This window comes from Chenopodium quinoa, unplaced genomic scaffold (assembly GCF_001683475.1).
Source record: "Chenopodium quinoa cultivar QQ74 unplaced genomic scaffold, ASM168347v1, whole genome shotgun sequence".
Classification (NCBI taxonomy): Eukaryota; Viridiplantae; Streptophyta; class Magnoliopsida; order Caryophyllales; family Amaranthaceae; genus Chenopodium; species Chenopodium quinoa.
The window spans coordinates 453,710-480,356 of NW_018744240.1; the positions used below are offsets into that span (position 1 = coordinate 453,710).

General features: G+C 37.3%; 2 protein-coding genes across 3 annotated transcripts; both read left to right on the top strand.

The window, feature by feature from the left end:
- The first annotated feature begins 8,859 nt into the window (after window positions 1-8,859).
- LOC110694671 (glycerophosphodiester phosphodiesterase GDPD1, chloroplastic-like) lies at window positions 8,860-11,941 on the top strand. The gene is made up of 6 exons (XM_021871834.1): window positions 8,860-9,262; window positions 9,358-9,545; window positions 10,462-10,521; window positions 10,628-10,909; window positions 11,026-11,318; window positions 11,434-11,941. Exons 1-6 carry the CDS (start codon window positions 9,037-9,039, stop codon window positions 11,645-11,647), a joined length of 1,263 nt encoding a protein of 420 aa, XP_021727526.1. The 5' UTR covers window positions 8,860-9,036; the 3' UTR covers window positions 11,648-11,941.
- A 4,890-nt stretch (window positions 11,942-16,831) lies between these two features.
- On the top strand, window positions 16,832-26,406 carry LOC110694672 (uncharacterized protein At2g33490-like). 2 transcript variants are annotated; one of them, XM_021871836.1, is made up of 12 exons: window positions 16,833-16,987; window positions 17,178-17,288; window positions 17,613-17,685; window positions 19,370-19,444; window positions 20,136-20,197; window positions 20,280-20,348; window positions 21,839-21,867; window positions 21,940-22,147; window positions 22,248-22,481; window positions 23,696-23,749; window positions 23,864-24,885; window positions 25,746-26,406. In XM_021871836.1, the coding sequence occupies exons 3-11, from the start codon at window positions 17,616-17,618 to the stop codon at window positions 24,881-24,883; spliced, it is 1,821 nt and encodes a 606-aa protein (XP_021727528.1). In that variant the 5' UTR covers window positions 16,833-16,987; window positions 17,178-17,288; window positions 17,613-17,615; the 3' UTR covers window positions 24,884-24,885; window positions 25,746-26,406. The 2 variants fall into 2 exon arrangements, with proteins under 2 accessions (XP_021727527.1, XP_021727528.1); XM_021871835.1 differs by having other exon boundaries at window positions 16,832-17,288.
- The last annotated feature ends 241 nt before the right edge of the window (window positions 26,407-26,647 follow it).

Below are 26,647 nucleotides of genomic sequence, written 5' to 3' on the forward strand. Positions count from 1 at the left end.
TCAAGCTATTGCTTTGATACTTTTTAAATTTGCAAGCAAGTCCCTATAATAAACCATTGGAGATGCTCTTATATGAGTGGGTTGAAGATTTAATTTTAGTAATTTCTTGTATACACTTGTGTGGGTTGAAGATTTAATTTGTTAAAGTCAACCTAAAATAGTTAAAATGATTTATTTGGATATATTAAACCCATATGAGTCATACCTAAAGACTTATGATTCAAAAGTCAAAGGTATTGAATTTATCTTCATCCCTTTGTAAAATATTGATCGAAATGGAGTTTTAATGAATTTTGGCATAGACTTTCCTCAAAGAGAGATTGTTATATACACTCGGGTGTACGGTGTACCTAAGGTATTTGTTTCTCATTTAGATGATAATTGTTTGTTTAATCAGATGAAGAGCAAAAATTAATCTTAAGTTAGTTACATATAAAAAAATTTATTCTCCAAAAGATGACCAAAGCGACATGTACAAATTTCTCAAATACGATAGTATATTACTCTATCCATTCATGTAAAATGATGCATATATCATTTATGTCAATCCTATTTTAGTTATCATCGATCCTTAATTATTTGAAAAGGTAGAGTCCATTCCATACACGGAGTAATAATTATATATACACCTCCATTAAATACCCATGCATAATATTTGATCTCACCAAATTAAACTACCTCAGTTACTTCCCTTAAGTGCCAAGAAATTAATTTCATAATCATTTGTAACAGTTAGAACAGAATAGAAAAAGTAGTATTTCACATATAGAATAAAAAGATCATTTTACATTGTTTCAATTCAATGTCTAATCCGATCCCAAAGGACTAAAAGCATATTCTCTTACCTGTATTAAATTTCACACAAATATAAAAGCTCATTAGTCATCACTAAGATGAAACTGAATATGAAAACCTATAATACTACACGATTTATACCCAAATATGAGACGAATACTTCATTATACCTACACCTACGTGCTATTTTTGTAAGTGGGGAGTAAGAAATTTCAACTTAAATTAATTAGGAAAAATTGCATTAAATAATACCACCTTTCATTCGTCCGCTAAAATAAGTCGACCTTTTAATTATCTCTAAATAATACCACCTTTGGCGGGTGTCAACTTTAAACAAGTTGTAACCTGTTGGTAACCTGAATAATAGGTTATATGGACACGTGTTATCATTTTATTGGTCCGAAAATATAATTTTTTAAAAAAAGTTTTTAACTTTTTAAAATTATTATTATTATTATTATTATTATTATTATTATTATTATTATTATTATTTTAAAAACCACCCATCCCCCTCCCCCTCCCTCACGACCCAGCCACCACATCTCTCACCTTCCAGCCACCTCCTCTTCCCCTCCCCTACACGCAACGACTCCACCGACGACAGTAAGGCCGGCGCCCAACTCCACCACCACCACCGGCCGTACCACCCCTTTCCCCTTACCCCGACTTCGCTTGCCCCTGTATTCAAGTCGTACCGTCAGCCCAACCACCACCATTGAAGCTGAAAAACTTTAAAAGCTTGAAGAGACAACAATGGAGGAAACTCCATTGAAGCTTGAGGACAAAATGGAAACATGCTCATTTCTTCACCAAAACGCATAAATTTGGTATCAAAACGCTCACATTACAATATACAATAGTTTGTACCAAGAATTATGTAAGTAACATCACCAAATGAAAACCCCCACTTCGATTTTACATAGGGTTCTTCACAAAAAAATTGCCCAAATCCCCCCACCGGAATCGGCCCCCCTCCCCTTCCCCCACCCTGAATTGACTCCCCTCCCCTTCCCCCACCCAAAACAGCCACCCCTAACCCTTAAACACTAGCTCGACACCACCATAAATGAAACCCTAAATCCCGTTTAGGGTGGTTTCGGGCTGGTGGTTTAGGGTTAGAGGTGCCGGTTTTTGGTGCTGTTGATGTGGGTGGTGGTGATGAGGATTGTTTAGGGTAAAAATTACCCATGACAAATGGACCAATCCGGACCTGCCACGTGTCCACCACGTGGGCCAATCAGCGTCCGCCATTTGTCACCCTAAGAGGTCCAACATGGACTAATCAGGCCACGCCACGTGGCCTCCCATATGCCAAATAGGCAAAATGGCCACCAAGGCCCAAAGTCCGAGAGAAGCCCAATTCGCCCTGGTTAACCTAAACCTAAAATTGGCACGCTTCTCAAGACTATAAATACTTAATTAATCCTCATTAAAGGGGATTCAACAATTGATGACTCTCACCTAGAGAAGTCTAAACACATTGATCACTCCTCCCCTAGAGGAACCAGATCTCCCACCTTTACTTTCCGCATTTATCACTCCTCAAACAAGTACTAACTTGACCGTCGGAGGCGGATCTCCAATCATCCGGAGCATCCGTTTGTTTTGCAGGTACAGGCGTCCGGTTCCAGTCTCGGAATTGTAACTCTCCCGCAGGACATCAGAATACCCCGAAACATTTTGGCGCCGTCTGTGGGGAGAGTACTTCTGAGATGGCATCCACGTCTGTACCGACTCCTGCAGAGAGGCATCCCATAGACGACCCTCAAGTTCAGTCGGACCATGATACTGAGGAAGAATTTAAAGTTGAAGCTCACACAGTTTCAGACGGGACCCTAAGGGCCCGGCGCACCCGTCCTACCGAAAGGAGAGAACGAGAGGCTGGTCCCAGTCGGCCAGCCGGCCCACCGCCTGAGACTCAGCAGGCGGCCGAAGGATCTGCTCCTATTACTAGGATAGAACTCATGACTCTCATGAGTACTTTCAAGGGAAAGATCCAAGAGCTTGTCAATAAAAAGGCGACTGCTCCACCAAAGGAACAGTCGGCCAGATCAAACAACTCCCAGTTGAAGTTACATGCGCCTCGCATGAAACTACTGGGTACAACCGGCAATATACCAGCCTCCGAGCATCCGGCCAGGCGGCCAACTACTGTAGGCGTCATACGGCCGAATGCAAAGAGTCAGACGGTCAAGCTTCTCCACCTAAGAGCCTTAGGTGGCAACCTACTACAAAGTTAATCTTAGCATTTGATATTATCAAGTGGCATAAGTAGTGTCATAACTACCAGCCCACATCGCTATATACATAGCCGGCTCCCATGATGCTTGTCACTAACAGCTTCCTCGGTCGGTTGTTCTACATGTCTAGGAAGCCTGCTGTTTTCCCTTCGATAAAGGCCCGACTGTGAGTGCAGTAGTGGCATGCCAACGTCGAGCCTTTGAGCTTTTAGGCGGCAACCATAAGAGCAGCCCTCATTCTCGCATAAACAGCCGGCTCTATATGATGTTTTATCAAGGTACAGTCGCAAGGTTTTTGCTCAAAATATAATGCCAAGTATACTTGATACAAATGAGTTTGGTTCCAGCTTGTTCTTCCAAAAGCAAACAGCCAAAATACTCGCACATATAAAAATCTCTCGGCCTGCCGAGAGGAGTAGCGCTTGGCTCGTAGTAATATAATTGGCCATGAGAGTGAATGCTTTAACTTGTTCATGTGCTAGTCTCTTATTGTGAAAGTTGGGCATTGGCGTCTCGCCCAAGGAAGCAGGCGGCCAGATGACAGCCGGCCTAGTCCTAGCCACGAAGCATGACAAATCAGCTAGCCATGCTAATGTAGGCGGCACCTAAACAACCAGCCCAATCCGAGCCACCAAACAGCCGGATTGATCACTTCAAGAACAAGCAACTCAAAAGGCCGAGATGAATGAGTTCGTGTGTATGTAAAAAATAGGCAGCTAGACAGCTGTATATATGTATGGGAAGCATTGAAACCGGCTGTTTAGCCATCAAGTAAATCCAACAAACCACTTGTCTTTCATGAAAGCAGGCGGCATCCACAGCGAACGCATCAAGTAATGCGTGAGGTGATATGGGTCTTCATGTTTTGTAATGAGGGTCGAGTCTTGAATCACTTTGGTCTAAATAATGCCCAACACGATCAAAACATAATTAAAACAAGCGGCAAGCTGATCATACGGCATCATGTGGCCGAATAAAATTTTGAAAGTTAGCTCCATTGAGAAGAGCAGCTCGGCATCCTTACCAAAGCACCATGTAAGCTCAAAATGAGTGCCTTTTGAAATTTCATAGTATCATGGGTAAACATCAAGAATCAAACGACACATTGCTATTGTTTGTAAAGAAACAGCCACCATGTGTATGCACGCAACAGCAAGTCCCTTGTATGTCTATAGACAGCCGGCCTAGTCCTAGCAACACAGCAAGGAGGCGGCTCTAAAAAACACATCCGGCTTGGCTGAGTTCAGATGGTCGAAGCATTCGAGAGCAGGCGGCATCTAGGTGTCGTAGCTCAAGCTAGCAGGGGGCACTTCAACCAAAGAAGCTAGCCATAGTAAAACATGCGGCACATGAAACACAATTATCGTGCTAAGTTCAAATATCATGCTGAGATTTGACGTTGATGCTGGGTACGAGTACATGCCAAGTAGATGCTAAGCTATCCATTCGTCCAACCAAGTGTGTATCCATGTGTTTGAAGAGCTGCATGAAGTGATCATCCAAGCCAAATTTATGAGCCCAAGAGTATATAACTCAACTTGCTAAGTTAGGGAATCCTCATTGCTCTTATTTCAGCCGGCATTCGGTGCTCAGACGCTCAATAAAATCAAATAGTCGGCCACCCTTGTTAATGAAAATAGGCGGCCACAAGTGCTCTTCAAGACTCAAGCCCAGTCCCAGCTAGACTCACCTTAAACAACCGACACTTGGTTGAAAGGGCATGAGCAAAAGTGGGTCTTCATACTTTTTAAATAGGGGCCGAGTCTTATGATCATTTTTGTCTAAATAATGCCAAGCACGTAAATAGCATGCAACCGGCATCATGCGCTAGTCACCTAGCTTCAGCTGGCATTTACATTATGGCTTATTGTATTGTGATGTAATGAACAAAGCCATGATTAAACGACACCTTTGTTCACATGTAAACAGGCGGTAAGGTGGTTAACCTTCGAACTTGGCTAAGCAAGGAAAGCAAGAAAGCCACTAACCTGCAATGGAGCTAGCAATGTTACAAAGCAAGTGGCACATGCTCACTTAAAAGTCAGTGGTTAACTAAAGTGGGCAGCCCTTATTGGTTGGATATGAGAAAAACAGAGCAACCTTCGTATTTTGTTAGACAAGCCATAATAAGCATGGATGGCCGAGATCATCAAGCAAATCATCATGAGAACAACCGGCAATTTCTTGATAAGTCAGAACCTTTATTACTCTTATTTTAGTGAACGGATGCGCAATAAAATCTAGCAACTTCTCGTGGACGCTTTAGCTTGGGTAGCCGACACTTCGATGGCACCTTCATTGGTCCTCACAAATAGGCTAGCAGGAGGCATGAAATCCATCAAAGAATAGGATGTTTTTCAAAACAGGCGGCATGCCGAATGTCTGGTTCTATGGTTTGCGTGGTTTCATAGCCTTGTTAAAGCTACCTCAATCATTATTATGATTATCCCAGTTATGTGATCACTTGTCATTCTCATTTAAAGAATATTGCCTAAAGTCTATCAAGCAAGAGAGGCGGCATGAATAGTAGTCGACCCCCTATACAATGAAGTCTCGTAGCTATGAAAGCAGCCGACTCTCATTAATAACACCATCCATCCTTTATGGAAGGGAACTAGGTGATCCATCTGCTCTAACACTTGAAATGATTTCAATACTTGATACTGATTCAGAGGGGCAGGCCGCCTATACATTTACAGTCGCCTACTTTCCATTGAGTATTTCACTTTATCATCAGAGGGGCATGCCGTCTGTACCTTTACAGTCGGCTACTCTCCATTGAGTATTTTACTCTATCTTCAGAGGGGCATGCCGCCTGTACCTTTACAGTCGGCTACTCTCCATTGAATATTTTACTCTATCACCATAGGGGCATGCCGTCTGGACATACAGTTGGCTACTCTCCATAGAAGAGGGCCGGCTGGTTCCAAAACAGACAGCCACCCCCCCTATACTTAGCTAAAAAATGATCAGGGCCTGGCCGACCCTGTGCCTAAACAGGCGGCTACCCTCCTCTTACTTAGCACCTACGTTCACCAAGAACTAACCAAGGCCACAAGCCGAATGATCAGTCCAGGCGCCAAGCCAACTGATCCAATCTTTAAACTAATACGACCTGTCCCAACATCATAGCAGGCGTCCGGCGGCATCCCTCCGGATGAAATTCGTCGCAGAGAGCAGCTCCCTTTTGGGTGGAACATTGCTCTATAAACTAATTACACGGCACCTATACGACTGTCCCCAAGGGCAACCACGTAGCCGTTTTTGAGACAAGGATAACTCTATCACTAACCAAACCAGTGGTAGCAGTTGACATCTGAGTCAGATGACCGCCTGTATTACTTGGGATAAATGCAGGGGGTACCTCTTGAGTTAATAGCCAACAAACATTGGCGAATCAAAAGGTTCAGCCGGCCTCCGCCGCCTGGTACCTTTACTACTCAAGCAGGAGTGACGACGACTGAGTAACACCAAAGTCAACTCATAGGCACTCCCTCAAACTTGGTATGGAACCTAAAAGGTTTGAGTAGACCGCCTGTTTTTTGGCAAACAGGGGCACTCAAACCCCTATTCCTACTAGGTAACCACTCCTTGGGCTAATAGCCAACAAACATTGGCGAATCAAGGGGATCAGCCGGCCTCCGCCGCCTGGTACCTTTACTACTCAAGCCAGAGAGTGACGGAGACTGAGTAACTCCCATGTTAACTCATAGTCACTCTCTCAAACTTAGTATGGAGCCTAAAAGGTATAAGTCGCCCGCCTGTTTTTAGCAAACAGGGGCTCTCAACCACTACTCCTGCTAGGTTAACAACCTTTGAGTTAATAGCCAAGCAAAACTTGGCGAATCAAGGGGACTATTCGGCCCCCGCCGCCTGGTTTCCCTACCACTCAAACAAAATAGGCAGTGATTGACTAACCGCAAGGTTAACCAGTCGCCCTCCTTAGTACGGAACCTAAAAGGTATGAGGAGTCCGCCTGTTTTTTGGTAAACAGAGGTACTCGACCACTATTCTTACTAGGTTGGCTATACTTAAAGCTGCCGTCTGTAACCCAACAGACGTAGCTACTTTGGTTGGACGTCCTGTCTGACGCCTGCTTCTATGCAGCCACCAAAGCAGACGACCAGCCATCCCCCAACGAAATAAATTAAGTACCGAACTTAGTATATTGAATCAAAAGAGGCCAATGACCGAATAATGCTAAAACGCTTACCCCTTATGCAATAGTTGACAGTCCACCTGATCAGGGGCTATCTGCATAGTGGAGCAAAGAATCGACATCTGTCTAGTTCGGCGGCAATCATTATTATGATTGATTAACTTTCAAAATGTCATACCGCCCAAGGTATCAAAATTTTCTAAGTTAATCAAGTCCATCTCCCATTAGAACTAGACAAGATGCCGACCTAGCAAAGCTTCGGGGGTCTAACTTTCGAAAGGAGCAATCCCTCCTGGAAAGAGAAATTACTCCTTCCGAGGGGCAAATGTTTAGGGTAAAAATTACCCATGACAAATGGACCAATCCGGACCTGCCACGTGTCCACCACGTGGGCCAATCAGCGTCCGCCATTTGTCACCCTAAGAGGTCCAACATGGACTGATCAGGCCACGCCACGTGGCCTCCCATATGCCAAATAGGCAAAATGGCCACCAAGGCCCAAAGTCCGAGAGAAGCCCAATTTGCCCTGGTTAACCTAAACCTAAAATTGGCACGCTTCTCAAGACTATAAATACTTAATTAATCCTCATTAAAGGGGATTCAGCAATTGATGACTCTCACCTAGAGAAGTCTAAACACATTGATCACTCCTCCCCTAGAGGAACCAGATCTCCCACCTTTACTTTCCGCATTTATCACTCCTCAAACAAGTACTAACTTGACCGTCGGAGGCAGATCTCCAATCATCCGGAGCATCCGTTTGTTTTGCAGGTACAGGCGTCCGGTTCCAGTCTCGGAATTGTAACTCTCCCGCAGGACATCAGAAAACCCCGAAACAAGGATGGCTGGTTCAATCGGTGGTGGGTGGGATTGGCGAAGGGACTGGATGTGGTGGTGTTGCTGACGGTGCCGCGTGAGGCTGAATTGGCGGTGTTGAGTGTGTTTTTGGTGGTGAGGCTATTGGGATTGGTGGCGGTTTGGTGCAACGGTGGAGATAGCAGATGTTGCTGGTAGTGGTTGATTGTGAAGGAGGATGCTAGGTTTGGTTATTGTTTTTGAGACAAGGTGGGTGGAGGTTAATAAATCATAAGAATTTTTTTAAAAATATATTAATTGTTAATAAATCATAATTATAGTTGTTATTAAGAGTTAATTACATTGTTAAATGAATTTATTATAAAGAAAAAAAAATTAACCGGTTATTCAGGTTGTAGGTAAAATAACTTGTTTAAAACGGACACCCCCAAAGATGGTATTATTTAAAGATAATCAAAAGATCGACTTGTTTTTAGCGAACAGGTGGAAGGTGGTATTATTTAATGCAATGTTTTGGCAGGAACTTTCATTGATCTTACAAGCAAAAGAATATGAAATTAATATGCGAATAAAATAAAGTACGGAAAGAAAATAACAAAGATTGGACGAAAATTGGACGTCAAAGGTGTATAGATAATCTTATTATCTATCCTCGTAGGACATGACAAAATCATGATCCATATTTCCTCAACCACCACCCAATTCAAACTTGGGCAGCACATTTCCACCTGTCATTTTCCAATTTATTCACACACTAATTAAATCCAATTTTGAATAATCTCCAAATCTTACCATATTAATTTCATTTTATGATTAGTAAAATTAATTTCCTTTTTTTCAGCCAAATAGAATATCCAAAAGAATATGACAAACGGATCAATGAAGAAATAATACCCTTTTTAAAGAAGATTCGTTAGGAATATTCTTAGGTTCTTCCCGCTTATGCTTAAACATAACCCGAGTTTTTACCTTTTTTTTCTTCAAACTTTTTCTCTCTCCTTTTTCATATAAAACCCCCCAAAAATTATGCATTGTTGCAAATTCAATACAATCTCTTCTTTTTACATAAACCCCCGTTTTCTTGGCGTAATCCCATTTTATTTTAATTATTATTCTCTCTCTAAACACTATCTCTCTTCTCTAAATTTCACAAAAATGGCTGCTTTGAAGGCTGCTCACGTTTCCGACGTTCCGAATCTTGATCATGTCCCGGAATCCGCCTCTCTTCTCTCCTCCCGGTTCTCACCGAGAGGTACTATTTTTTTTTTTTTTAAATATTACATGTAATAACTCGAGACATTGTCCGAATAATAATAAACTAATACTTGATCGTATAATATAATGCAGGGGTGGAGGTTGGTAATAAGAGTAACGTATTAAAAGCGGGAAAATTCATGGTGATCGGACATCGTGGGAGTGGGATGAATAGATTACTGTCTTCCGATCCTAGGATGAAGTCGATTAAAGAAAATTCGATTCTTTCTTTTAATGCTGCTGCTTCCTTCAACCTCGATTACGTCGAATTTGACGTTCAGGTATATTTTTTTTCTTTATGATCCAATCTCTGTTAATTTTTATGAAATTTTGTTTAAGATTTTTTATAATTTTTTTTTATTTTTTATTTTGGATTTTGTGTTGCCGGAAAAGGGTGTGCGGCGGTGATTTGCCGCATATAGTTAATAAAAACGCCGTAAAGGTAGTCGTTGGGAGTTTGGAAATAGGAATATTCCAACGGTATTTTGTTCAGTCTGGAATATTATTGGTCAATCAGAGTTGTTTATGTTGTCTTATGGAGGGTAGTTTAGGAATTTACTTTTTTTTTTTAAATAAAAAAAAAATATTTTAGGGTCAAACAATTGCAGCTGGTTTCCCGGCAAATTATGGACACCATAAACTTAGTTGTAGACCTGTAGTGGATCACGTGGTATTAACTGTCATCACGTGACATACCCTAATTATGCGATTCTCAATTTGCTAATTTTGCAAAACTTTTTTTTTTAGAAAAACCCAAAAATTTGTAGCACAACTGTCTTGATTTCTTACTCAGGTAGATTACGGAGTACTTTAGATAAAATCACGAGAGTTTAGGTTTGATTAAGGTTTTTCTTCTTACTATTTAAAGAGTTCTTCATTTATTTTAAAACTATACTCCTTACAATTTAGAAATCTTTGACCAATTATTGTCACTTGTACAAGCCATAGAATATTATCTCGGGGTTTTAGTCCGTGCCTATATATCTATAATTTTTAACGAGATATTGTCTAATTAGTAAATCTAGGAAGACGTATTTGAGTATAATTTTATGATGATCCAATATAGATAAACAATTATTATTATTATTATATTATTATTATTATTATTATTATTATTGTTATAAATGCCTTAAAATTCTTTGTATCAAAAGGAATTTTAAAGTTTATTCTAATGACAATATAATGCAATTATTATAGGTGACAAAAGATGGATGCCCAATTATTTTCCACGATGACTACATCTACACAGAGGAACATGTAAGTTCATCCATTCAATTTGATTCTTGCTTTTACTCTACAAAGTAGTGCTTACTTTAGGATTAGCTTACTAACCATAATATATTTGTGTTGTGGCATAAAACAGGGCATAGTATATGAAAAGAGAGTGACAGACTTAACTCTAAACGAGTTTCTTACCTACGGTCCACAAAAGGATGCAGGAAATGTCTCTAAACCACTCTTGAGGAAAAACAAGGATGGCAAAATCACTAAATGGGATGTCAACTCTGATGACACCCTTTGCACCTTGCAAGAGGCCTTCGACAAGGTTGATCCTAAGTTGGGTTTTAATGTTGAGTTGAAATTCGATGATCATATTGTTTACCAAGAAGATCAACTCGTCAATACTCTTCAATCAGTCTTACAGGTATATATATATACACACACACGTGACACCAATCAAACGTGTCTTATGATTTTAAGATAGAGGGAGTATAACCTTCAGAAAGTCTAACCCAAATTTGTGTATGTTTTGGTTTATAGGTTGTGTATGAGTCTGCCAAGGATAGACCTATAATATTTTCGACATTCCAGCCAGACGCGGCCCTTCTAGTAAGGAAACTACAGGGTACATACCCTGTATTTTTCTTGACAAATGGAGGAACTGAGGCTTACTATGATGTTAGACGAAACTCGTTAGAGGAAGCCATTAAGCTTTGTCTAGAAGGCAGTTTACAAGGCATCGTTTCCGAGGTTAAGGGGGTGTTCCGAAACCCTGGAGCTGTGAGCAAGATCAAGGACTCTAAGCTCTCTTTACTCACTTACGGCACTCTAAAGTAAGCACCATCAGTCCATCTTTTACAGTCTGTTGAAATAACTGTTTCAATTTTCAAGTCTGCTGCATTATTATAAACATGACTAATCTTTATTCTTGTGATTGGTGTTTGACAGTAATGTATCGGAATCAGTCTACCTGCAACATTTGATGGGGATCGACGGAGTGATAGTCGATTTTGTTCAAGACATAACAGAAGCAGTAAATAATCTAATTAAGCCAGTGAAGGCAGAGGAAGAAGTTTCATCACAGGAAGATACAAAGCCGCAATTTTCTCAGACAGAGCTTTCGTTTCTGCTTAAGCTTATTCCTGAGTTAATACAGCAGTGAAAAATTGATTAATTGATTGAATTAGGGGAGCTTGTATTGCATCTTATCTTATGATGTTAAAGCCAATCTTTAAATATTCTCGGAATTTTTCATTTTGAATTAGGATTCACGTACCACTCACTAGATAATTGAGTTTGGAGGTAGCCACATTATTTGTAATCATGGTTTAACTCTGTACATAGTATCCACCACATGAAGGTTAACCTCCATTAAGATTTAATTTTAAGCGTATGCGATTTGTACTATCAACATGTAAGAGAGTTTTTAATGTTGAATACACCATTCGCAGTAACAACTTTTTGGCATCCATCTATGGTACTCTTAGACTAGATAGTTTTTAATCTCGCTAGTAAACAAAGCAACGAATAAAGATTTTGTGATCACTTAATTGAAACTTATGATAAATGGAAATAATGGAGTGCTTAATTAAATTAGATGTAGTGGCAAGCCTGGCAACAATGTCAAAATTATTGTTATTCATTTACATTAAATGTTATTACTTGACCGTCCTACTCACTGCCAACAACGTCAATAAGAGTCTACTTAACAACTCACTTTGAATTCAACTTAATGCTCCTACAAGGCAGTCAGGTGGACTCGGTACGTGTTAGCTTACAAGCTTAACACGACAATGGGCTCGAGACACATGATGGCCTGGGTTCGGTTAGTGGTTCTAGTCATGATGGAGCGAATTAGATGAGCAAGGAGAATCGGTCAATCGGAACAAGCCTATGGTATGTTTGTGCAATAGGCTGAGGAGAAAAGGCATAAGCTAGTTTAATGGACAATGCACTGTTGTGCATGTGTGGAACCGGAACATCCGAACGCGTTTTCTTGCAGGTTTATGATTATGTCTTGCTTGCTACATCTTTCTTACGGAGTAGTTATAACTTATAAGTTCTACTCAACTACTTTCGGCTGTATTGGGATAAAAATCTATGCTTTATTCGAGATCTTAGAATATGAAAACAGAATATGCGTATGGTATCTTAATGGAACAAATGGATTTTTAGCTTAAATTTCCTTATACTTACTTTGACATTATATGATTATTACGAGAAATATACTACCTCCGATCACTTTTTATATGCAACTTTCGAGTATTATTTAAAAGATATAAAATATTCCAAAGTTGTATATAAAAATAATCGGAGGTAGTATAAAAGTATATACATAGTAGAAGAAAAAAATTATCATTATATTTTTGTTGAGTTAATTTCATTATTTATTCTCAAAATCATAATATTATCATATTTTTTTATATTTTTATAAAAGCATAATTAAATATAATTATGGTCAAAGTAGTGTATTAACAAACTGTCTATTTTAAATGATGCAACTAATCATTCTTAAGAGGGGATTTTGTAGTTGTTGGTGAGTTGAGAAAGCACTAAAGGGAGTCATTATATTGCTCAGATTATTTAGTGAATAAGTGATGGTTTTTCCACTCTTTCGGCAAGGGAGAGAGATTCCTCCTCATGTTCTTTTCCACGCCTTTGATTTGAATATATCTTTCTTCTTGTTGTTTTGCTTCCACGAAATCTAACAATAAATTGTTTGAGCACTAAATAAAATGTTAAAGGATTGAAATAAAGAGATCTAATCTTCCCTTGAATTTTTGTCATTGGAAGGGACAACTCATATAACAAAATCATAGGAGGGCTAGCAATTACTACTGATAACTTTGAGGTATTAAAATTTTGAAGAGACCAATGGTTAACGTGTTGCAATTAATTTATAGAATATGTGTATTCATGTATTGTACAATGCTAAGCTACAAAACCTACAAGAATAAGCATCACTCATATAAGGGAAATATATAAAACCTTTAAATTAACGTTCATACATAGTGAATAGTTTTAAAGCAAATGAATTTAATTTAATTTAATTTCCAAGTGTTGCACATATGAATGGCTCGATTATGCAGATTGCCTAGATATTCCTAAAAAAACCCATCGTGTGTCATATAACACGAATAATTGCAAATTTTGTCTCACCCATCATATTGCTTCGCGTGTTCCTTTAATTTTGCATGAATTTGTTGCGTGTTTATTAAGTGAATTTAATTAATGTCTCAATCATTTCATCTATTACATAATATATAGTAAATCATTAATCGATATAATAAGGGTGAAACTACCAATTCAATTGAACAAGTAGCTAATATATTATCCGCAAGCATGTAATCTAAACTTCTAATTATATCTCCTCTACAACCAAAATTAGATGGTGTGTAACGAGCAAGTTATTTCTGAAGTTTCTTAATTAGTTGTATGACATCTTGTGCTAAAAAATAATAGATGAATGACATCTATATGGCACGTAACTTACATCATTATTCCAGCTGAGGCTAGTTATATACACCTAATATTGGCAAAGAAAAGTCAATATATTTAAATAAGATTAGCAACCTAGTCATATAATTTTATCCATTAAATATTTTTATCATTCTTAATCTTAATTAGTGATTTTACCTCTTTAATTTAGTCTTTAGCAATTATTTACATAGCCCTTATAATTTGAGTAATCAATCTTTAAACTTTTGAGTTGGTTATATGGATGAGCATGCAACCTCTAGCACTAATTGATATAACACGAACAACCAACTTAATGGTCACATTATAATTGTTTGGTTTGGGGCTAGCTAATAGCATGGGGTTTCCAACCTCAAAGATGTCGTTTACAAGAAGTGTAACCAACAACAAGAGGCATTATTGCAAGTTTTGGAATCGTCGTAAGACGGATGGTGGTGGTGATGAGGCCATCAAGATTGTGCGTCGTAACACGAGCTTCGACTCAATCCTCTCCCGCCAAAGTTTGCTTAGCCATGGCCCTAATGAACCAACAATTATTAGTTTATCGTCTTCATCAGTGAGTTCTTTGCCTAATGAGGATCACCTAAAAATCAAGGAGGTGAATAAAGTAGGTTTTGAGAAAGAAGAGCCGGATAATCAAATTAGTTATAGTTTTGGTGATGAAGACGAGGTAGAAAGTCATGAGGAGTTTATGAAAATATCTCGTTCACCTAGTTTCAAGGTGTATGTAACCCAATCTGATATAATTGATGGTAATTTTTATTTTTCATTTCCAAAACTCAATATAACATTTACTCTGTATGATTGATCATCGCACTTCATTATACTATCAATACTAGTTAAAATTTGACATGAGTCTACACAAAGATTATTGCTCGCTTTCACATATAACCTTTTGCAATCATATTCCACGTGTTCTTGTTGTGAATTTTATGATATTTTTCAACATTATTAATGATTAGAAAGATGATTTTTTGCCCTAATTATATGCTTCATTATCAATCTTTTTTTTTTTTGTTTGTTTGTTTGTGAAATCTCATTCAATGACCTTATGAAGCACAAATTACAATTCTTAGTAAAATTATTTATATAATTGGAAACTTATACTTTTGTACTTTTGCAGATAAACAAAGATCAAGATCGAACTCAAATGAAGATAACTCTGAGATTGGAGAACTTAAAAATGAACAGCCAACAACATCCATCGATACAGACCAGGTAAACTTCATAACCAAGAGTCTTAGGCATTCAAACTTAAAAGTACATAAGTTGACATATAATCATGTATGATATGCATTATTTTCTTTTTCGGCATAATAGACTTTTAAGTGGATTGTGATTCCAAAGAACTTACACCAAATTTCGTTTACATGTCTGTCCATCACGACCCCCTATATACAATACCTTATGAGCTGTGCCATAGTGATATGCGTCAAATATCTGTTAATCATATAAACATAAACTTAGATACTTAGATAAGGTTTGATACAATTAAGATTATGCAATCCATAAAGCATGAGTACTAGTTAATGTAGGGTTTAATTTTCATGAAGACTTTACATTATGATCTTTAACCTTAAGTTACGTTGCATGTTCATTTTCCAGGTAGAATCAACCAACAAACCAAACATATGGTGTAGGCTGCGAGGAATATTACCCAAACATATAGGTATGAAGACCATGTTCGGAGCAGCGGTTGGCTGTTACAATAGTAACGGTAGTTTCTCCGATTCCGACGCCGACAAGAAGAAGCATGCCGATGGAACAGTTGACAGACGAAAGGATTAGGAGATCAACAATTTTTTCTTATCATAGTAAACATAAATACACAATTTGGATTCATTGTATGTTTTTTTTGCCCCTTCTAGTTCTGTACACATGATTGTGAGATTCCTAGCTAGCTTCTCAACCCGTCAAAAAAAAAAAAAAAAAAAAAAAGGAGTTGGTTTCTCTACATAATGCAATCTCCAGAACTAGCGTACATTATTAATAATAGTTTATTATATCATACCCGAGTGTATTATGCACTCCATGTACAAACTCTCATCTTAAAAATTCTTTTTATTACATTACATCCGAATATATATTGAAAATTATCAAAAATTGAGATCATTATAAGTTAACCCTTAATACAGTATTAAGAACAAAAATCAACGACCGAATTGGACTATAGCAATACGAACATCTCCATACTTATAAGAGTTTAATTTATGATACTAGAAATTGGGCCGGTATGAGGATTTGGGTCATCGACCATTTGGGTCTAAAATTAACTTCAGTTTTTGTTATTATTTTTTAATAATTTTTTATTTAAAAATTTTTGGTAGGGGAAGAACAAAACGGTGGTGTCAAAAGTTTCAACTCGAGGCACCTGAAGACTCTAATAAGAGTGTAAAAAATATTCATGCAATTGTTGTATACTCTATGTGTTTGTTTTTTTTTTGACATTCTTGTGTTTGATTACATAGGTTTGACTGACATAGATATAATTTTATATTAATAAAAATTATATTAGTTTTATACCAAACTATATTAATTCGATTTGGAATTTTGTAAACCGCTCTGCACCATATTATTATTCGGTCCAAACTAAACCACAAATTTTCAGTTTTTCAGAATCAAAACCAAAACCGCAAACCGTATATTTTTTATTTCCCAAACTGAACCATATAACAAAAAACCAAACCGCATTACTGATTCAATTTGATTTACGGTTTGGTTCGATTTTAAACCGTATTTATTTGACCCCTAATAACTACATACATAACGATACATAACGTAACATAAAAGACAGACTCAGGAAAAGAGTGAAGTGGGTCGGTGAGTACACACAGTAATAGGGCGTATAAGCCCAAAAATGACCCAAAAATAGAGTTTGATCATCTCCTTCCTTCCTTTTCCTCCGGCTCTGCTGATCTGCTCTACTACTATTACTATTACTTACTGCGTACCCCTTTTTTGACTCTCTTTTCTCTCTCCTCCTCTCTTCCGTTCTTTACTACTGCAAATACCTTCAACAGATCATGTGATTCCACCCCCTCACTTTCTCTCTCCTCAATCTCTCTCTCTCTCTCCTCCTTCTTCTTCTTCCTCTGTAATTAATTAATTAATCAATTCATTTCTGCACTTTGCTCTACTCAACAATTTCACTAGGTTTTTTTTTTTTTTTTTTTTTTTTTTTTTTTTTTTTTTTTTTTGAATTGATATAAATGAAGTCGTCGTTAGGAAAGCTGAAGAGATTTGCATTCCAGAGAAACGATGGAAAAGATAGGAAAGAGTTTCATCCTCCTCCTCTTAAACTCGATCATCTTGCTCTTGCTTCTGAGGTCATTTTTTTTTTTTTTTGTTTTCTTGAATTTTTTCGATTAATTTGGAAAATTGCTTTGCAATGTTGTTAATTGAATTTGTTGATGCTTGAATTTAATTTTGGATTGAATTTTTATGAGCTGCATTTTCTCAAATTTCTGCAATTTGTCAACTCGATTGTTGATTTAACCGTTTGAATTGTTTGAGTAGGGTGAATTTTTGCTGTGAGTGAATGTAATGAGTAGAGTTAGGGTTTGGTGAACTTGATTACTGTAACTAAAGATTGTGAGGATGCATGTGTGAATAAATTGATTTTATGTTCGTTTTGTGATTTCTGATTGCAGGAGATGCAGGATATGAGGAATTGTTATGATAGTTTGCTTTCAGCTGCTGCTGCTACTGCAAATTCGGCATACGGTATGATTATAGCTCTATGTTTCGATAATCGAAATGCATGTCGATATAGGTTTTTATCGGTGTTAGTACCTAGTTTGCTATTATGAGATTGTAATTGCGGTTGTAATTCGCTATCTATTTTGTTGAATTGGGCCATTATCTAACAGTCACTGTTATGGTTCGTCCTTTTTGATTGAAATTGAGAATTAGAAGGAATTGTCAGTTGTTGCAACTATGTAACTACTCAAAGAGTATATGTACATGCTGTGAACTTAAGTTGATGATCAACTACTTGCCTAATGAGACCCACTCATATAAAAGAGAGTAGCGAAATTATGACATTTCAATTAGTTCAAATTTTGGAGACCAATATTCATCAACAGTTAGCTTCTGTAATAGAGATTGGGATGCAACCTTTTTGTTCTATGTCAACTTAGCTAGTATTGGTGGCCATACTCTTTTGAGTATTAGATATATTGATTTGCAGTATAAATTTTACTTTTGGTAGAGTCTACGTCAAGATAACTCTTCTTTGAAACACTTTGGTAGTGCTTTTGAATCAAAGTTCAAATGAATAATGAATCTGAGCACACGGAACCATTTTCTTTCTATCAAGAAAAATATGTTAGACTAGCTGATATTTATATCAGTTAATGAAAAAGCCCAATGCAAAAAAATGCATGTTGGGTTTTTGAAACAGTTCAAATCATTTTGAGAATAGGGCTCTAGGAAAGTTGATATTTTGATGTCCTCAACAAAACTAGTTAATGTTAACCTTAGGATACTTTCCTACTCGGCTTATAAGAACATCCCAATGAAGGGAATCTGTAAAGGTAAGGACACACATTATGCTCAATTACCTGCGTATGTGGGAAATAGGCACCTTGTGGCCTCTAGGTTCTTCTCATTAACTTCTCTTGGCAATTTGGCTTATTTTCATATCTAAGTACAAATCATGTGTAATTGTCAAGGTCCTTTGCCTCTAACTGTGATGTCCCCTTAGACGTTGATGATGTTGATTGATAAATTACTTTTATAAGATCACCCTAGCATAAAAGAAAATTGGTTTTTTGCATGGAAAGCATCCTTTTTTTCTTGCCTCCATTATGCGCTCCCAAAATATTTGGATGTTAATGAATTACGTTATACTTCGTATGTCTTATTTATTGGAATATTGGACATTACCTTTGATCTTTAAGAAGTTACTAATAGTAATATGTGGAGCTTCCAATTTATGATAATTTGGTAGAGTTGAGAATGATACCAAATTCTTCTAGCTTGTTGGCTGTTTAATGCCCTCTTTCCTTGGCATTTTTCAACTATTAGAGAGAGCTACTGTATTTTCTAAGAAGTTGTTGTGGGGATATTGTGTGAGAATTTACTTGATCACACTACATTAGTTTGCTTGACTAATGGGAGATTCTATTCAAGTACTTGTGATTGATAAAGTTTGAGAATTTTTCTAGACCGAAAAGGGTTTAGGACGTAAGGTTCTAGGATGAAGGAGGAGCCATTATAGAGGCATTGGGGTAATTATAAATTTTGGAAGGGTTTGGGGTGGTGTTTGTTGTGAAAAGGAGAAACTAGTGTTGTTTTTTTCTTTTTGGTGCAAACAGGCAGTCTTTTTATTGACTAATTTAAATTCCTTGCATCTTGAAAAAAAAAAAACCAATTTCAAAACTGCTAACTTCTACTGTTCCTGCAGAGTTCTCTGAGTCCCTACGCGAAATGGGTGGCTGTCTACAGGAGAAAGCAGATTTGTACAAGGATGATGAGAGCAGTATGTGACACATCCTATTTTACGATTGCAAATTGTAGCTTGTATTATGTGTATACTTGCCGCTTTGTGTTTTCTTATTACTATCAACAGTCTAAACTTTTTGTTTGTATGCTCTGGAAAGACTTTTGCAAATTGGTGACTTGTGTACTTTTCGACTGTTGAGATTTGATCACTGGAGACTTTATCTTTGATTTGTTGATAATTAAGGAATAGACTGATCAAGGAATAGGGACGCTACGGAAAATGGCAGTAAATATATAGGCCAGTGAGAGGAATAAATTATTGAGTTAAAGATACTTTTTCTCTAGCTAATTAATGGGATTGTCTAGTTACTCAAAGGCCTGGGATTCTACTTCTCCTTCTTGATGATTTAATTGTATTGTTAAAACAGCCATTTATCAAACTTCCCCTCTTTCTCGTATTCTTACTCATTTCTATATTTCTGAATTTAAAATCTATAACAGCTGTATGTAGTAATGTGTACTCTTCTGAGTGTTTCAAAGGAGATAATGGACAAAACTTTGTGTATAACATAATCACGAGAATCTTTAGAGTTACTTCTGCAGCATGTTTGTTGGAGTTATTCCACCTCATTTTAGAACAAGATAGTCGTATCGACAATTATACTGTGGTGATTTGTATTGTAAATTTTGTGAGTAATGCTCTTTTGTTATGTTTTGAATCCTTGCAGAAAGGGTTTTCATGATGCTGGGAAAGGTTCAATTCGAACTTCAGAAACTTGTTGACCATTATGTGAGTAGTAGTTGCAGCTACTTAATTATGAATAGTTTTTGTTTTAAACAAGTTTCTCATGCTTTTGCTTATATATTTGCAGCGCTCCCATATTTTCTTAACAATTACAAAGCCATCAGAATCTCTTCTTGATGAACTTCAAACCGTACAGGTTTGCCATCATGACCTTCATATAAGCTACCTATTGTTGCTGTTACCTTATTTGCAATTTGTTTGTGTGAAATGATTCGTATTTCCTCCAAAGTGCACTGTTTTCCTTTTTTTTTTTATTTTTTTTTTATTTTTAAACTCTGGTTATGTAACTAAGCAACAGCACTGACGTGCTGTGCTACTTAGGTTCTGCTTCTTACCACTGTCATGCTAGTCTTGTGCTAATATATAGGATATTACAACAATATGAATAATCTATTCCTAACTTCTACAGACCATATTGTTTAAGGAAGCTTGCGACCTCTTCTAAGCTTCCTTGGGGCTGTGAAATGCTTTTGTGGGCTTGACATCTGGCTCTTTTTTGTGCCTGGGGCGTAATCTAAGATCGGATCTATTTATATTAAAGTATATGCAGATAATCCTATTTGTTGATGTAAGACCATGATTACAACATTGTTTCATTGTTAGGCTGGTTACAAAAGATTCAATTGTGACTGATGTTTTACTATCCCCAGCTGAGGTTGCATGTGGATTAGAGTGCAGACTGAAAATAGCTAAGGCAGTACTTGATTTATATTCATGATTCATGAATTAGAAGATACATATACCATAATTTTATAGCATTCTGAGCTGTACATGTGTGTAGCACAACGAAGAATTAGATTAGTTTAAAATTTAATGTATCAAGCTTCACAAGTGCTTAACCCACAAAAAAGGTATTATAAGAATTATTAGAATCCGATCCTCGACAAAATATTGTTCCCATAGCAGATTATTTGACAAGCTTGGTTAGATTCTCAACAAATATCTCAAGTAATATAGATTCTTTGGCAAGCTTTGTTGTACTTGTACATGTGGTCGCAAGAAATTATAAGAATCATAGCAGATCCTCAATGAAGCTGCTTTCTAGTGATTTAGACAAGTTTTCTGGGAGCTCCATTACGCTGCAAGTCTTGCTTCACCATATCCTCTACTTGGCTATTTTATAATCAACCCCTTTTATGCAGCTCATCATTGGATCTTCGTTTTCACTTGATTGTTCCCTACACACTGTCAAACCACTTCCTGTTGCAACCTCGAAATTCCAACGAGGTTTGTGATAGCATGGACAGTTGGGGCAGTGGTGACTGGAACAAAACATTTGTGTCCCAGGACGAGGGTCATTGAATTAATAGCGATTAGTGAATGCAGTAAGTGATGATCCTTATCTAGCAATCAACACAGTCAATCTTGTTCTTTCTGACCGTTGATGAAATGTGCTTCATCAGTAAATTTATTTTGAACTTGGGCAGGCTTTCTTTGTTTTAGAATTTTGACTTGTGATGTTTGATTAGCTTGAGTTCCTTAAAAAATTTCATGTAAATTTTATTGTTTTGGTTTACTAATTAGCCACGATTGGTAAAGATTACTGATTACTCTTCTGTATCTGAAGTTTGAACATTATTGTATCAAAAGAAATTAACTAGATGTATTTTTCTTCTGTTCACATAGGAGATGAAACAGCAGTGTGATGAAAAAAGGTATGGTTCTGGGACTTCTGTCCTTTTTTTTTTTTTTTTTTGAATTATTTTAATATTGTACACTATCTTCAGGAGCGTATACGAATACATGATAGCCCAACATAAGGAAAAGGGACGGTCAAAAAGTGGAAAAGGAGAAGGTTTTTCTGTAGAGCAATTGCAACAAGCTCACACTGAATATGAAGAGGAGGCAACACTGTGTGTTTTCCGGTTGAAGTCCCTAAAGCAAGGACAGTCTCGGAGTCTCTTAACACAGGCAGCTCGTCATCATACATCTCAGGTTTTTCCATATGAATTTGAATTATCATATTATATGGAACTGGTACTGCTTCCACGGCTGAATTCTTTCTCGCTAAACATTTACTATGTTTGATTTGCAGTTGAATTTCTTCAGAAAGGGACTTAAGTCACTTGAGGCAGCTGACCCACTCGTAAAGTTGATTACAGAGAAGCAACATATAGATTACCAGCTTAGTGGGCTGGATGAGGGTTTAGATGGGGAGGATGAGGGAGAAAATAGTTATGATTCGAATGATAACGGGGAATTAAGTTTTGACTATCGGCCACATAAGATGGGAACTGAAGCTGCTGCAACATCTAGAAACTCAATGGAGGTGAGCATCTGAGGAAATGATATCATTGTATCTTAAATGTTTCAGCTGTTAGTGCATGCCAAGGTTTATTGCCTATTATTGAGTTGTGTCTGTGTGTATTTATATTCCCTCATAAACCTCTGTATAATCAGTAGTCAGTAAATTGGCGCTCTTCCTTGAGTAATATCTTCTTTGTCTTAATACCTGTCTTGATAAATTTCACATGTTACATGATTATGTGGTCTAGTTCTTTTGCTATTGAAGTCGCTGCTAGAATTCTCACATGTATTAGTGTTCGTGAAGATGGAAGTCATTTTACTTTTTAACTTTCTGTGGATCTTGTCGTGCCTCTGTACTGGATGGAAACTCTGTTATGGTTGGTAGCTGTCATTCTGGTTCAACAAATGGGCGTTTATCTGTGTTTTGACAACTTTGATCAAAATGTTTCTGGTGGTTCATGCTGTTTTGAAGACATGTAGTGTCATGAGTCTTATACTTCCTCCGTTACACAAATATTGCATCATTTACCTTTTTTTAGGAAGTTTACTACTCTATATTTATTGTACCATATCCCTTTTAGGAGACTTTTGCCTTGTACATTTACCAATCCACCCTTACTAAAACTCATGTGAAGTGCCCCCACCCCACTTGCATATAATTATTAATTAAAGTCATTCCTTGCAAGGACAAGGACACTTTTGTCTTTTGCCTTTCTCTCTCCTCCTACCAGATTTCTGGTCCCCCCACCCTCCCCCAAGGGTGCAATATTTGTGGAATGGAGGAAGTATATGAATATTTATATACCTATTACATTCTGGTGGCTGTTAAAGTTTAAAAACCTGATTTTCATTTTATTTGTGCAGTATGTTTTTACTCTCAAAGAAGTGTTTATAAAGTAGTATGACACTAGGATTAATTATACTTTCTCCTGTCTGATTTAATAAATGAGGTCAAAGCATGAGACAATATCGAGGAGTCACTGCACATAAAAGTGCTTAGCTGCCTGCAAATAATTATGCATTTCTAGTAGCATCTGGCATCTGTATCTACTTGCTTAAATAATAATAATAATAATAATGAGTAGTTTACTCCTGAAATCTACCCCATACTCACATGCACTCTTGGCCTCTCAAGGTTGTTTTTACTAAATTTGCGGATTAGTAACTATGTGTCACTGCATTTTAAAGAAGGTATGTATCTTGTTGATTTTCTATATTTATTGGCTCTCATTTCAGCTGGATCAAGAAGACCAATTATTTCCTAAAGCCTCAACCGTGGACAGTATAGAGGTATCTCCAGATTTAGATTTTCATCTTCTGAATTTACAAACTTCTGATACATGATTGATGAAAGTATGGCTTTTATTTTATTCTGAAGTTTGAGGCCATTCTCTCTGGCTGCAGTTCAGTTTAGAGAAAGTCCATGGAGATTCTCAAATGCTAGAAAGTGAACCTATGGCAAGCAGCTACAGCCACTCTGCACCTATTATTCCAGAGAAAAAGTTTGATCCAGCTGAGAGAGCAAGGCAAATGCGTCCATCCCGCACACAAAAGTTTCATGCTTATGTACTGCCTACCCCTTCTGATGCAAAGAGTTCCAATTCTTCAAGAACAAGTTCAGCTCCTCGTACAAGGCCAACAACCACGACTCACAATATGTGGCATTCATCTCCTTTGGAGACCAAAATTAATAAGAGAGATTCAAAAGAGGATAACCAGACATTATCTTTCTTTAAAGCACACACATTAAATGATGAGAGAGATACCAGCCATGAAAACCAAGCCTCTACACTTCTGCCCCCTTCTGTGGCTGATGGACTTTCATTTCAACAGAGGGACTCAGTTGATACATCTGATCATAAGAAACTAAAAAGACAATCTTTCTCTGGTCCTTTAAGCAGTAATTCCCGGTCAGGGAAACCTGGTTTTTCTGCTAGTGGCCCCATTCCTGCTTCAAAGCTTCCCCCCTTGCGAGCCTCTGGCCCCATGCTGCCTCAGCCTTCATCTCCAAAAACATCCTCACGTCATTCTCCTCCATCTGTATCACCACCCAAGATAAGTGAGCTGCATGAACTTCCTAGGCCTCCAGGTATTGTATCCAACAAACCTACAACATCCTCTGCTTCAAGTGGTCTTTCAGGTCCTTTAGGGTCAAAGAACTCGGAGTTTTCAGTAGAAAATAAAAGCATCTTCGCTGCCTCCAATACAGCATCTCCCTTGCCAACTCCCCCATTGACTGTTCCACGAAGTTTCTCTATACCTTCGAGCCACTACAGAACGAAGGCAAATGTCACAAAGCTTCTGGAGTCTCCTCAACTTAATGAAAAAGATATTGCTTCTCCTCCACTGACGCCTATGTCGTTAGCTAATGCTAATGCAGTTTTAACATCTCCTAGAGCTGGGACTCAGTCTAGTGGAACATAAAGGTAATTATATAGCTGCACCGTCTACTTCTCCTCTGGCAGATTCCTGATTTAACATGCCCTCTAGATCTGTGAAAATATATAGTGCCTGTGGTGTTTAAATTTTACTTGTTTGAAACGTGAACACTCTGAAGTTTGGCTTTTAACTTGATGATGAGTAAAACTTTGCTGTGAATAGCTAAGAACTCAGATCACATTGTTTTGCCTTATGAAACTTGTGCAGGATTAATAAAACTACATTGTTACTCTAATTTCTCATTTCACTTTCCTCCACCAGAACTCTGTTTTCAATTGTTACTGACTTGCTGCATGATTAGCTGTATTTCAACTGCCCCATATATTTATCAAGGAAGAACAAGAAAGAAATTTCATATCTATATCTTCTGCTATTGTTGGCCCATAGAGTTGAGATTCTGGAGAAGTAGCAGGATATTCTCTGCAGAAGATGAGGATCCCTTTTGCACTTCATTTAACCTATCTAGCTTTAGGCGGCTAACTTACTCTGCATTCTGCGACTCTTCAGCCTTTCATCTTTACATAAACATACGACTTATAATCCTTTGGCACCTCTGAATTCTATTATACTCAAACTGATTTGTCATTATAGAAGTTCTTTTAGCAGAGTAGGACATTTTTCTTTTTAGATAATCCTTTGTGCTCTTGTGTATGATGTGATGATGTCCATCCACAAGGTTGAACAATTAAGTACTTGCCTAGTTGACTGCATACATCAATCTCATAGTAAAATATTCTGTTAATGGCAATTACATTTTTTTTTTTTATTTCCATGTGTCAACTGGTGAACATTCTAAATTCTAAGTGTATTTTTTTTTAATTTTAATTTTAATTTTTACCTGTTTCAGGTGTAAGAAGTTTACGCAGTTTGGTTCCCAAGACAAAAGGTACTAATTTATCTGCCTCTTGTGATGGGCGCAGCTATGTATATATTAGGTTCCCTGTCTTGTGTAGGCATATAAATTGCAATTTTGTTTCATCAGCTGTAGCCTTTGCAAATTCACATCTGGGGCAATTGTATGTAACAGTCCTTGTAAGTTGTAACATTTAGCCTTTGTATTTTAAGTGAATAATTTTTCTTTTCCCCGACAGGGGAAAACGTTTAGGTTTGAAAAAAAAATGATGTTTAGTTTTAATCATAGCAAGAAAGATTGCTATAATTTGGCGAATTGCTGAGCTCTAGCTCTAATAGGTTCAAGACCACTGTGTATGACCTTTCTCAAGGACTATATATGTTGAGAAAGATAAGAGATTCAGAGGGGAATAATTCTTACTTTCTTAGGTTGCATACTTGCATTTTGGTTGGATGCTTGTAAATGAAATGTTGAAGATGGAGGTTGGATGCTCTGGGACAAGGATTACTGTTATATATTCCAGAAATGAGATGCATTAAGATCAATTGAAGTGTAATTTTGTTACTGTTTGAAATATCAATAGCATTCTTTTACAAATTACAGTAATATTATCACGGGTTACCTTTGTTGGTTAAATACAAGGTATCTGTTTTTCAATTAAACAATTTTACTATTGTGTATTTAAATTGTTCTTAGGTATTTTTCAAATCAAAACATGTGTAGATATAAATTGTATTATGTTAGTAACATAAAATCATAAGTAAATATATTGCAATATATTCTAATCCCAAAAAAAAAAAAACAAAAAAAAACGCCATCATATCAAATATGAGATTTAGAAATATAAATTACATCAACCAAAAAGCCAAATCCAAACCCAACGTACATGTGATGGA